Consider the following 14,491-nt stretch of genomic DNA (forward strand, 5'->3'; position numbering starts at 1 on the left):
CAGCTGAATGTAGATGGCATTTCAATGAAACCCCTCTATTGCACTGAAGTAGCAGAATCTGGCAGAATAAAATGTCATATTCTCACCACTCCTGGTAGCTCTACAGGAGTGCTGCGGTATTTTCTCTGGCCGAAAACTGCAAAGGGACTGAACTGAAGACATCCTGATGTATCCTGAACGGATTGCTTTCCATTCAGAATGCATTAGGATGAAACTGAAGTGTTTTTTCGGTATTGAGCCCCTTTGACGGAACTCAATACCGGAAAAGAATAACGCTAGTGTGAAAGTACCCTTAGATGTGGGGAGACAGCTCAGATGAGGGCTGCAGATGAGTTGCAGTCCATATGCCAAGAAGTCCACTGAACAGTATGCCAGTTTGGAAAGTTTTTATAAAGGACAACCCTCTAGCCAATTGTGGTGCTGTACAAAGGGGAAATTTACGAAGACTGGCATTTCACGTGCTGGTCTTAGTATAAAGTTCACTGAGGCACATGTCCTTTAAGAATTTTGTCACATCACAAAAGGTTCATGCGCCAACAACCGAAATCTACGTGAACTGGGAGCTGGTGTAAATTTCTGCTGTAATTTATGCCAGTTTTTTGGCATAACTAATTATATAGGATGTGTAGGTTAATCCCTTGTCCCATGCACATTTTAGAAAAGGATGTCATTTTTGCATAAAATGGTGATTGGGCAAAGTTTGTGTCTATGCCAGAAGCTTTAATAAATTCCCCCTATAGTCTTCTCACGGGAGAGGTGTAGATCCTAATATTACAGAACAGTCGCACTGAAGGTGGTAGCTGTGGTTCTTCCTTTTAGTGCAATAATAGTAATCCTTCCCTGACGCAAATGGATCACAGCTGTACTCGGCTGTCTCCATTAGCCCTATAGACCCCCAGTTTAGTGATCAGAGTCCCAGTAGTGGAAGCCTCAAGTGGCCATATGCCGTGGCAGGAAGGTACTATTAGTGAGTTTTGTGGACTCGGGACCTGTCCACATGATCAGTTGTGTATGCTAGCTGTGATACATCTGGCACTCCACTTTCACTGTTGGGATCAGAGGTAACTCAAATCTCAGCAATTTAACTGCTTTGATGCCGCAGTTACTGCTGACCTCAGCATCTGAGTGGTTAGAGAGGCAGCCTGTTCCTTTTACCCCATTGCCCCCCACCCGAGACACAATCATGAGTTGCCATGGTGGTGGCTATTTGGCATTCTGTTAATATATTATGTCAGTTACTGTAAAACTAAGTGCTCATGCACACGACCGTTGGATGTGTTGTGGACTGCAAATTGCAGATCCGCAAAAAACTGATACCAGCTGTGTGCCTTCCGCACTTTGCGGAATAGCTGGCTCCTAATAGAACAGTCCTATCCTTGTCCATAATGCGGACAATAACAGGATATGTTCTATTTCTTGCAATGCAGACATACGGACACTGAATGCAGTAATTTCCATTTTTTTCAGCCCACATTGAAGTAAATGGTTCCGCATAAGGGCTGCAAAAAAGGAATGAACAAGGGGAAAACATTTTTGCGTGCATGAGCTCTAATAAACAAGTATTACAGTGTATTAGAAGTGATCAGAGGATCATATGTTGACGCCTAGTTGGGACACAGAAAAACGTAGAGTTTGCAAAAAAAAAAACACTAACATTGTATTACATATGTCTAAATGTCTAGAATAAAATCTACTTGGTGTAACTGACGGTTACGACTAGGGATGAACGAATTGCAGCTTTTAAAAAAAAAAAACATTTCCTGAACTCTGGTTCAGTTCCAAGTGGTACCATTGTACTGAACCGGAGTTTGGGAAATGTTTTTTTACAGCACAAATTCATTTCAGAAGTTATGTGAAGTCTCACGAGACTTCGCAAAGCAATAACTTTGGCTCATCGGAGCCAATACAGTCTAATACTGTACGGAGCTCCTGCTCCATACAGGATTAGAACAAAGTTTTATGCGAATCGACTTTGGATGTTTCACCCCAAGTAGACTCGCTCATCCCTAGTTACGAGTACGACACATACAATAAATTGATCACCATTACTTATCCCGTAAGGTGGCGTTAATTTTTGCATATTTATCTCCTTTTCTTTAATTCAACCTCACAAAAACCATAAAGTGATCGAAAAGTCATATGTATCAAAAGTGGTACCCATGAATTCTACAACTGGTCCCACATATGATAAAGCAATCGCACATCTGTCCACGGAAAAATAAATGTTATGGGTCTTTAAATGCATTGAGACAAATACAAACCATTTTTGAAAAAACTTTTTTTTGTGCAAAAATAGGAAATGATACTGGTGAAATAATTATTTCACAAAAGTACCCTTGCGCCCATTCGGATATCTATGCTAGCCCCTCAAAAAAGCTGCAAACGTGCAGTTTGCGATTTTCATGCCACAAAAGTGGTGTATTTTAATGATGGATCTGCCCCTGTGAATTTCAAACATTTTTTTGGTGGCATTTTCAGATTGTAATGTTTTAAGTTCTGTAGAGGAGCATATGGGAGGGAACGCCAGAAAAATGCAATCTACAGTATAGTGTGCCCTTGACTTTTGCTTCCAGATACCACTTGGTTTGCACAAAGGGGGACATCAGTTCTATCTGATTTAATCTCTTATTAAAACGTGTTCGAGTCTCCAATTTTTTTAATGAATTTTGCCACCGCCTTCTCCCTACTTTTACCAGCCTCCAGCCTTTCCATATATAATATCTTTCTCACCAGATCTATAACGTCTTCCTTTTGTAGGAGATGTACTCGTCAGCTAATGACGTAGTAGACCTTTTTTAACCGCCATAAGGACAATATGCACTCCCGGTTCCGCAATATGCAGCATTTTTAGGTTTACCTTTGCATTCTCTTTTGCAGTGTAATTACAACTGCTCATCCCAGTCAAGTGAACGGCTGTAATTACACTGCGCCGCTGCTGCAAAGGAGATGATGCGAAGATAAATGTGGAAGAGGAAGTAGCAGTTGCATAAGCGCTGTGACCCCTTTAAATAGCTGATCGGCAGGGGTGCTGGGGTTTGAACCCCTGCCTATCTGATATTGATGACCTATCCTGAGGATAAGTAATCAGTATTGCTCCACTGCACAACCTTTTTAAGCTGACAGCAGAGGGGAGCTAAACAGTTGTCTGCTTCCAAGTGCAACCATATGCTAAGCGGGTAAATGTAAAAATAAAGTGCAAACGTTGGTATGTAACATAAAATTGATTGCAAAGTTGACTTTTTAATACGGTTTTAATTCTGTATTACTGTTAAATACTTTAAAGGGTACCATCAAGATCCCGGTTCCTCGGTGCTCCAGGATTGCTGTCAAAAGAAGGTGGCCATCAACACTCAGATATAGCTGATACCACAAGGTACATGTATAGATGTGTAGCTTAGGCTTGGTTAAAATTAGCCAAGCTGTGAGTGACCCTACTGACTTACACTACGATGTTTTCACATCTGTTTTTAATTCAGTTTTTGAGATCCAACCCTTTTATTCAGTTTTAATTTAATACAACCAGATCCGGCCTAAACAGATGCATCCGGATGTATTAAATGGCACGGATCCTTTAACTCTGGTTTTGACATCCCCTGCTGGATTTAGAAACCTGAATTGAAAACAAAGATCTGAAAGTAGCCTTAGGCTTGTTTCACACTTGGGTTGTTAATTCCGGTATTGAGGTCCGGCAGAGGATCTCAATTCCGGATTAAACGGATGTTTTGATTTTGCACATCAGGATGCATCTGTTCTGTTAGAATGCGGTTGTGTAGAATCAAAACGGAACAGGTCAGTCACTAAATACATGGAAAGTCAATGGGTGACTGATCCGGTTTGTTAGGCTCCTAAAAACGGATCAGTCACCATTGACTTGCATTGTTTTTAGTGACAGATCCTGCTTCTGTTTTAATGACCGGACACACAAACTTATCTTGCAGCAGTGCAGAATGCATTAGGACTAAACGGAACAGTTTTTCCCTTATGCCCATGACAACACCCTTGAGACCGCCTCCATCCAGGACAGGAAATGGGAACCTTTGTGGAGAGCTTTAAAGGAGGGGCATTGCTCCTATAGCACCAGTTCCTGTTTCCTGTCCTATGGATAGGATGGTTGGTGGAGAGCTAAAGTTAAGGCTGCAGGAGTCCCTGACTTGCCATGTGTGTAGGGGTTACCTGGTGCGGTGTAAGTCTCCACCAGGAGCCGATTGGCAAGACTAGGGCACTCCTTCTTGGTCCTGGACTTGTTGGGCAGTCCCAGCATGACTGGGAGGTCATGTTGGTGCTCCGGACCCTCCTTGTGATGTTGAGGAGGTTTGGGGCCTCTGCTCTCCTTCCCTGGCTTGCATTGGCAGGGGGTGGGGTGGGCTGAGCGTGTTCCTGGCATGACATGTGCGTGTACAGGAAGTCGCATGACGTGACTTCCGGCATTTGGAATGCATGGGTTCCGAGGTGGAATGCAATAGGGGGATTAATGCTTCCGGTTTGGCCGCATGGGAACGCCGGCAGGGACACGGGCTTAGGGTTTTTAAACCCTGTCCTCTCTTCAGCGTGCTTCCAGAAGGATCCCAGCCAACATGAGGGGGTGTGTGGATACCTTGAAGGGAAAACTCTTGCTCATCTGGAATTATGGAGGAGGAGAGTAATCAGCTCGCTGATGTCCAGGAGGATCATAATGGCAGACCGGTATTCCTGGTGGGATAAGGGCATTTGAGCCCCATCCTTTTACTTTCTTTTAGAATCTAATGGGGCTTATTATCTTGTTATAGAATACCAAAGAGGGCCCTAGAAAAGCAGTGTCTAAGACTAAGGAAAGGGAGTGTGCCGTATGCAGAAAAAACTCGCTCCCTCCTTGTCCAAATTACTATGTCAGCATTGTGTAAACAAAGTAGTTGAGGAAGAATCCCCGTCCCCGCTTCAGAGTGTCAAGGACATTAAGTTTCGGACTCTATTAAAGTGTTTAAGAAATGCCTCCCTGCCTCTCCAATGGGCAAACAAGGTCGCGTTAACGTGATCTTGGATTCAGAATCTTCTGATGAAAACGAGCAAGTGGGAAGTCCTGGGTGATTCACATTCTTCCTCGGATGAAGAATCTTCCAGTAGACCCTTTATTTTCTCCAGAATATACGGATTCCTTACTTAAAGCGATAAGAGCCACTATGAAAATAGATGAGACTAGGTAACAGAGGTAGGGATGAGCGAACCCGAACTGTATAGTTCGGGTTCGTACCGAATTTTGGGGTGTCCGTGACACGGACCCGAACATTTTCGTAAAAGTCCGGGTTCGGTGTTCGTCGCTTTCTTGGCGCTTTTTGAATTGCCCCAAGAGGCCGTCACAGCCATGCCTACTATTGGCATGGCTGATTGGCCAGTGCAGCATGTGACCCAGCCTCTATTTAAGCTGGAGTCACGTAGCGCCGCACGTCACTCTGCTCTGATCAGTGTAGGGAGAGGTTGCAGCTGCGACGTTTGGGGCGAGATTAGGCAGTGATTAACTCCTCCAAAAGACTTCATTCAGTGATCGATCTGCAGCTGTGGATCATTGAACTGCTGCTATTCAATTGCTCACTGTTTTTAGGCTGCCCAGAGCGTTTTTCATTCACTTTTTTTCTTGGGTGATCGGCGGCCATTTTGTGTCTTGTGGTGCGCCAGCACAAGCTGCCACCAAGTACATTTAACCCTCAATAGTGTGGTTATTTTTTGGCTATATCCTACATCAGGGTCAAGCTGTCACACCAAGTGCATTTAAAGAGGACCTTTCATCAGAAAAAAGTATGCAAACTGACTATACCGACGTGTAGAGCGGCGCCCAGGGATCCCCCTGCACTTACTGTTATCCCCGGGCGCCGCTCCGTTCTCCGGTTATAGCCTCCGGTATGTTCCTACTTAGGCTCCACCCGGGGGAACTTAGGCTCCACCCAGGGGAACCTGCCGCGGTCTATGCTGTAGCGCTGGCCAATCGCAGCGCTCAGCTCATAGCCTGGCTATGAGCTGAGCGCTGCGATTGGCCAGCGCTACAGCATAGGAGAAAGAGACCGCGGCAGGTTCCCCTGGGTGGAGCCTAAGTAGGAACATACCGGAGGCTATAACCGGAGAACGGAGCGGCGCCCGTTACATACTTTTTCCTGGTGAAAGGTCCTCTTTAACCATCAATAGTGTGGTTATTTTTTGGCTATATCCTACATCAGGGTCAAGCTGTCACACAAAGTGCATTTAACCATCAATAGCGTGGTTATTTTTTGGCCATATCCCAGTCTAATTCTGTCTGTAAACGTATACCTGTCACCCAGCGCCTAAATAATAGGCCTCAAATTTATTGTCAGCTAAATCTGTGGTTATTGCTGTGGCTGGGCAAGTTATTTAGTGTCCGTCAAAGCACAGTTTTTGTTCTGGGTTGAAATACAATTCCCAATTTAGCAATTCTCTAAATTAGTGGTTTCTGCTGTATCAGGCCTACATTAAATCTATCCCTAAAAGGGTATATTAGATTCAAGGTGCTGATGGGGTCATTCTCAATAACTTCACACACGCTACTGTGCATTTCCAAGTCTAATTCTGTCCGTAAACGTATACCTGTCACCCAGCGCCTAAATAATAGGCCTCAAATTTATATTCAGCTAAATCTGTGGTTACTGCTGTGCCTGTATTAGTGTAATACGGTACCTAAATAGATAACACTATCTGGCTAGGTGTCTGTAAAAAAAAAAAGGCCTGAATTTGAATTCAATACATTGGGCCAAATAATATTTTTGTTTTGGTGAACGATAACAATGAGGAAAACATCTAGTAAAGGACGCGGACCTGGTCGTGGTGGTGTTAGTGGACCCTCTGGTACTGGGAGAGGACGTGGCCGTTCTGCCACATCCACACGTCCTAGTGTACCAACTACCTCAGGTCCCAGTAGCCGCCAGAATTGACAGCGATATTTGGTGGGGCCCAATGCCGTTCTAAGGATGGTAAGGCCTGGGCAGGTACAGGCATTAGTCAATTGGGTGGCCGACAGTGGATCCAGCACGTTCACATTATCTCCCACCCAGTCTTCTGCAGAAAGCGCACAGATGGCGCCTGAAAACCAAGCCCATCAGTCTGTCACATCACCCCCATGCATACCAGGGAAACTGTCTGAGCCTCAAGTAATGCAGCAGTCTCTTATGCTGTTTGAAGACTCTGCTGGCAGGGTTTCCCAAGGGCATCCACCTAGCCCTTCCCCAGCGGTGGAAGACATAGAATGCACTGACGCACAACCACTTATGTTTCCTGATGAGGACATGGGAATACCACCTCAGCACGTCTCTGATGACAAAACACAGGTGCCAACTGCTGCGTCTTTCTGCAGTGTGCAGACTGGACAGGAGTTCAGGGAGGAAGACTGGGTGGAAGACGATGCAGGGGACGATGAGATCCTAGACCCCACATGGAATGAAGGTCGTGCCACTGACTTTCACAGTTCGGAGGAAGAGGCAGTGGTGAGACCGAGCCAACAGCGTAGCAGAAGAGGGAGCAGTGGGCAAAAGCAGAACACCCGCCGCCAAGACTCCGCCTGCTACTGACCGCCGTCATCTGGGACAGAGCACCCCAAAGGCAGCTTCAAGGAGTTCCCTGGCATGGCACTTCAAACAATGTGCTGACGACAAGACCCGAGTGGTTTGCACGCTGTGCCATCAGAGCCTGAAGCGAGGCATTAACATTCTGAACCTTAGCACAACCTGCATGACCAGGCACCTGCAGTGGAGTAAACACCTTAAAAACAAGGAAGTCACTCAGGCTCCCCCTGCTACCTCTTCTGCCGCCTCGGCCTCTTCCTCCGCCTCTGGAGGAACGTTGGCACCTGCCACCCAGCAAACAAAGGATGTAACACCAACACCACCACCTCCGTCACCAAGCATCTCAACCATGTCACACAGCAGCGTTCAGCTCTCCATCTCACAAACATTTGAGAGAAAGCGTAAAATCCCACCTAGCCACCCTCGATCCCTGGCCCTGAATGCCAGCATTTCTAAACTACTGGCCTATGAAATGCTGTCATTTAGGCTGGTGGACACAGACAGCTTCAAACAGCTCATGTCGCTTGCTGTCCCACAGTATGTTGTTCCCAGCCGGCACTACTTCTCCAAGAGAGCCGTGCCTTCCCTGCACAACCAAGTATCCGATAAAATCAAGTGTGCACTGCGCAACGCCATCTGTGGCAAGGTCCACCTAACCACAGATACGTGGACCAGTAAGCACGGCCAGGGACGCTATATCTCCCTAACTGCACACTGGGTAAATGTAGTGGCGGCTGGGCCCCAGGCGGAGAGCTGTTTGGCACACGTCCTTCCGCCGCCAAGGATCGCAGGGCAACATTCTTTGCCTCCTGTTGCCTCCTCCTCCTACTCTGCTTCCTCCTCCTCTTCTTCCACCTGCTCATCCAGTCAGCCACACACTTTCACCACCAACTTCAGCACAGCCCGGGGTAAACGTCAGCAGGCCATTCTGAAACTCATATGTTTGGGGGACAGGCCCCACACCGCACAGGAGTTGTGGCAGGGTATAGAACAGACTGACGAGTGGTTGCTGCCGGTGAGCCTCAAGCCCGGCCTGGTGGTGTGCGATAATGGGCGAAATCTCGTTGCAGCTCTGGGACTAGCCGGTTTGACGCACATCCCTTGCTTGGCGCATGTGCTGAATTTGGTGGTGCAGAAGTTCATTCACAACTACCCCGACATGTCAGAGCTGCTGCATAAAGTGCGGGCCGTCTGTTCGCGCTTCCGGCGTTCACATCCTGCCGCTGCTCGCCTGTCTGCGCTACAGCGTAACTTCGGCCTTCCCGCTCACCGCCTCATATGCGACGTGCCCACCAGGTGGAACTCCACCTTGCACATGCTGGACAGACTGTGCGAGCAGCAGCAGGCCATAGTGGAGTTTCAGCTGGAGCATGCATGGGTCAGTCGCACTGCGGAACAGCACCACTTCACCACCAATGACTGGGCCTCCATGCGAGACCATGCGAGACCTGAGACCAGCTGTTTCGAGTACCCCACCAACATGGCCAGTGGCGATGACGCCGTTATCAGCGTTACAATACCACTTCTATGTCTCCTTGAGAAAACACTTAGGGCGATGATGGAAGAGGAGGTGGCCCAGGAGGAGGAGGCGGCAGAGGGGTCATTTTTAGCACTTTCAGGCCAGTCTCTTCGAAGTGACTCAGAGGGAGTTTTTTTGCAACAGCAGAGGCCAGGTACAAATGTGGCCAGCCAGGGCCCACTACTGGAGGACGAGGATGAGGATGAGGAGGAGGAGGAGGATGAGGATGAAGCATGGTCACAGCGGGGTGGCACCCAACGCAGCTTGGGCCCATCACTGGTGCGTGGCTGGGGGGAAACGCAGGACGATGACGATACGCCTCCCACAGAGGACAGCTTGTCCTTACCTCTGGGCAGCCTGGCACACATGAGCGACTACATGCTGCAGTGCCTGCGCAACGACAGCAGAGTTGCCCACATTTTAACGTGTGCGGACTACTGGGTTGCCACCCTGCTGGATCCACGGTACAAAGACAATGTGCCCACCTTACTTCCTGCACTGGAGCGTGATAGGAAGGTGCGCGAGTACAAGCGTACGTTGGTAGACGCGCTACTGAGAGCCTTCCCAAATGTCACAGGGGAACAAGTGGAAGCCCTAGGCAGAGGACGAGCAAGAGGTCACCAAGGCAGCTGTGTCACGGCCAGCTCCTCTGAGGGCAGGGTTAGCATGGCAGAGATGTGGAAAGGTTTTGTCAACACGCCACAGCTAACTGCACCACCACCTGATATGCAACGTGTTAGCAGAAGGCAACATTTCACTAACATGGTGGAACAGTACGTGTGCACACCCCTCCACGTACTGACTGATGGTTCGGCCCCATTCAACTTCTGGGTCTCTAAATTGTCCACGTGGCCAGAGCTAGCCTTTTATGCCTTGGAGGTGCTGGCCTGCCCGGCGGCCAGCGTTTTGTCTGAATGTGTATTCAGCACGGCAGGGGGCGTCATTACAAACGCAGCCGCCTGTCTACAGCCAATGTGGACAAGCTGACGTTCATAAAAATGAACCAGGCATGGATCCCACAGGACCTGTCCATCCCTTGTGCAGATTAGACATTAACTACCTCCCCTTAACCATATATTATTGTACTCCAGGGCACTTCCTCATTCAATCCTATTGCGGGGCAACCCAAAGTTGAATGAACCTCTCCTCTGTCTGGTTGCCGGGGCCTAAATATCTGACAATGGACTGTTAGTGTTGGGTGACGTGAAGCCTGATTCTCTGCTATGACATGAAGCCAGATTCTCTGTTAAGGGACCTCTCTCCTCTGCCTGGGTGCCGGGGCCTAAATATGACAATGGACTGTTACAGTGGTGGGTGACGTGAAGCCAGATTCTCTATGGGACCTCTCTCCAATTGATATTGGTTAATTTTTATTTTATTTTTATTTTAATTCATTTCACTATCCAAATTTGTTTGCAGGGGATTTACCTACATGTTGCTGCCTTTTGCAGCCCTCTAGCCCTTTCCTGGGCTGTTTTACAGCCTTTTTAGTGCCGAAAAGTTCGGGTCCCCATTGACTTCAATGGGGTTCGGGTTCGGGACAAAGTTCGGGGCGAACTTCTCGAAGCCGAACATCCAGGTGTTCGCTCAACTCTAAACAGAAGTCTATTCATGACATTATGTTTAGGGACTTGGGACAAGTGGCCTAGAGTCTTCCCATTAAATGAAATTATTAAATTAAATATTCAAAGAGAGTGGAAGAAACCTGATAAAACATTTTTTATCCCTAGATGTATTAAGAGGTATCCTTTTGATGAGGGTTAATCCTCCACTTCGGATAGGCCACTGAAATTAGATGCCCCTGTAGCCAAAATCTCCAAAAGGTAGGGCAGTTGTTTTTAAGACCTTGGTTTATTGAAGGAGCCAATGGATAGGACGGAGGTGTATCTTAAAGTATGGGAGGCCTCTACTCAGGCCTTTTAAGCTCAACATAACCACTACCTCAACAGCCAGATCCCTAAAATATGGTTGCAGGAGTTTGAGTCTCATATTCAAAACAAGACCTCCAGAAATCAGCTTTTTGCGGCTTTCCCACCAATTTTCAAGGCAGTAGATTTCAACTGATGCCTCAGCAGATACAATAAGATTGAATGCTAGATCAGCAGCTTTGTCTTAGGGCTATTTGGCTTAGGGGTTGGTCTGGGGATACAGGTTCAAAAAACAAGCTTTGTTCTATCCCATATCAGGGGGATTTTCTTTTTGGGTTAGTGCTTGATGACCTGTTAGAAAAAGCCTCTGATTGCAAGAAAGGTTTTCCTGTTTCTAAACCACCTAGAAAGCAGTTTTTTTGTAGGAACAGGGGGGTTTTCAATAGATCTGACAGAAAACAAAATAAATGGAGGGAGGCTAGAGGTAAAACACAAAGGTTTCCTCTTTAACTCCTAGTTTGGTTCAAGGCCTAAGTCAGATCAGCAATGAATATGACAGTCCATTGTGGGTAAGACTCTCTATTTTCTCAGGCTTGATAAACAGAATAAGAGAAGGTTTTTGTCCAGAAAGGCTAAAGATTGCAGATCTATCTGCAAATTCAGTAAAAAATTTGGCATTAAGGGAAGACATTTTTTTCACTACTAAAGGAAGTTTTAGGCCCAGTCCCAGGCTTCGAAAGGCAGAGGTTTTCATAAGTCCTTCATGAGGACTTTTGACTCTGTAATAGATTACGGATGCTGAATCTTGTAGATGCCTGGAGATTGAAGCACCCCACAGATGCGGACTATACTTTATATTCGACTCAACACAGGTCACACCAAAAGTTGGTCTACCTTTTCGTATATGATAGCCTCCTTCTTGTGCTAGCACAGACTAAAATAGGCCCCTCCACTTTTTCTGATCATTCTCCGGTGTTTATAAATCTGTGATTACAGGACCTGCCCAGAAACGCTCTTGGACAACCCGGATGATGTTCAGTTTCTCACACGGCAGCTTCAATTCTTTTTTGATACCAATGCCACACCAGGTATGTCAGAGGCTGTTGTGTAGGAGACACAAGTCCTTCATGAGAGGACTTTTGATATCTTTAGGCGCCTGAACAGAGGGAACGGGAAGTTCTAGCTATCCTGGCTCAGATCAGGTCCTTAGAAACCTCACATAAGCAGAGTCAGACTGAACAAAACGAGCTACAATCTTTGCGCACTCAGCTTAAAAATATTCTGAACAAGAAGCTAGGTAAAATATGATGCATTATAAGCAGAGAATCTATGCACATGGAGATAAGGGAGGGAAATTAATGTCAGCATTGATAAGAGACGAGAAAAGTCCTTTGTTTCCCATATAAATAGCCCAGGAAGTGAATTGCTCACTCGCACTTCAGACATAGCAAGATAATTCAGTACTTTCTACACCTCACTGTAAGTGAATAGAACAACCTCAGATTCAGATATCTCAGAGTTTAATAGAATATAAAATGAGATTTAGTGAAGATCTCAAGCTACGATCTCTTGCTGTGGCTGAGGCTACTGAACTGACCACACCTATAACCATTCAAGAAGCGAAGGATACATTGGCTTCCTTCCCTTGAGGGAAAAGCCCAGGCCCGGATGGGTTTTCCTTAACGTATTATAAGAAGTTTCAAGACCTGTTACTCCCGAGACTCGCCCTTTTTATGTAACTACCTTCTCATGGGAGGGTCATTCCCAAAACGGGCATTAGAGGCCCACATTGCTATAATGGCTAAGGAAGTGAAGGATCCTGCTTTATCCTCTAGCTCCTCTAGCTATAGACCCATTTCTCTTTTAAACATAGACATCAAAATATGGGCAAAACTCCTAGCCTGCGTTTGACCAATTTACTACCTAAGCTGATCCATCCAGATCAAATGGGATTTGTGAACGGACGGGAGGGTAGAGGTAATGCAATAAAACTCATCAAAAATATATATCCATCCCCAGTCGTCTCCATGATGGCACAACCTGAGATTGTTTTTTTCCTGTCCTATCAGAGGAAGGCAGAGGGGTTAAAAACCCCACCCCCTCCCCTCATCCCAGTGTTTTTTCCTGTCCTGTCAAGGAATGCCAGAGGTGCTGGGAGCTCTTCTGGTTTCCCTAGCTTATTTCTCTGTTCTGTTGCCCTGCTGTGGCATGGCATCACCTGTGGTTTCCTGCAGACCGGAGGTCGATTCCGGGGTCCGGCTCTTCCTTCCTCCAGGCGTGGTCTGTGCCCAGGTCTTCCCTGCTCATGGAGCCCCCAGTGAAGTTCCCACTGCGGCAGCCCTGGCTGGGCTTGATGCAGAGTGGTATGGGCGGCTAGAGCAATGCTATGACACGCTTCCCTCCAGTCACCGGATGATGACGTTGTACGCCGGGGGCATGGCCTACGTCGTGATGTCACGTGGGCCGCGACTGGCGCCAAATAAAAATAGGAGCTGATTTCCTGCACTGTGCCCTGTGTTCTCACCCTGCCTGCTGACGGCGTTTCATGTGGACGGGAGCTGGAGAGATGAGCACCCCTACCACCACTGGCTCTGGTCCTGAGCCCCCCCACCAATCTAGGCGGTGTGAGTAGCCTGTCAGCACCTGGTCATTTTTTGTTTGCCCTGCTGTGGTTGACACTTTCCTCCCTTGTGTATTATGGGGAGAAAAGGAGTCTACCTCCTCTGTTAAAGCTAGGCTTAGGAAGTGTGGCATTTGCTCTAAGCGTCTTCCTTCCCCTGGGTCTAAGCCGCTGTGTAAGGATTGCACCTCTGCTATTGTAAAGTCTGAGTCATCCAGTCTTATGGAGGAAATTAAGAGGCTAGTCAGAGTGGAGGTCCAGTCAGCTCTGGCCTCTAGGGACCCTCCTGCCTCCCCTAGACCCAGCTTAACCACTGCCACAGACTGCCCTCTTCCAGAGATCCCAACTACTCCGGTAGTGACTTTGACTCAGAGTGACCTATCAGACACTGAGACTCTTCCTAGATCCCTAGAATCGGAGGAAAATGGCGAATATAGCAGGTTCCTCTGCAACCCAGAGGACATTGACTAATTAATCAGAGCCACTATAAGAATGGAGGTCTGGGCAGTCACTGAATAGCCTTGAAGGGACACCTAGGGACAGACAGGGGTGTAGTTGCAATAGTTAGGATATAGGGATGCTTCAGGGGAAGAGACCCAGCATCTGTCTCCCTCTTATTGTATCCCTTTAATTCCTAACTCGCCCTCTGAGTGAGCCAGTGAACACACCTCCCGGCTGCTTAAATACTCTCCACCAGTTCACTTTGGGTGGCAGTTGAGTGTTACCTCCTAGAGAGGTTTGTTTTTGTTATAAACTTTTGGGCCTATTTTAATATGACTAATAAAAGAATGTTTTAAGGTTTCCCCATTATTCAATTTATTGCTCTCTACAAGCTGGGTGCCATATTTATATATCTTGTGTGACCAGCCAAAACCTTGGTTAAGTTTAGACACCTCGCTTCTAACACACGGAGTCCAAGTGTCTGCCTTAGGAGCCCTATACA

The 14,491-nt window shown here is 47.1% G+C and overlaps 1 protein-coding gene across 1 annotated transcript in view; it reads left to right on the plus strand.

The window, feature by feature from the left end:
- The window catches only part of LOC122925886 (oocyte-specific histone RNA stem-loop-binding protein 2-like), a 65,138-nt gene that overhangs the window by 7,597 nt on the left and 43,050 nt on the right, over nt 1-14,491 (plus strand). The window contains exon 2 of the mRNA XM_044277232.1: nt 3,284-3,373. Within this exon, the coding sequence (XP_044133167.1) occupies nt 3,284-3,373 (90 nt within the window). The remainder of the gene's footprint in view (nt 1-3,283; nt 3,374-14,491) is intronic.

The sequence above is a fragment of the Bufo gargarizans genome, chromosome 2, assembly GCF_014858855.1.
Source record: "Bufo gargarizans isolate SCDJY-AF-19 chromosome 2, ASM1485885v1, whole genome shotgun sequence".
Taxonomy (NCBI): domain Eukaryota; kingdom Metazoa; phylum Chordata; class Amphibia; order Anura; family Bufonidae; genus Bufo; species Bufo gargarizans.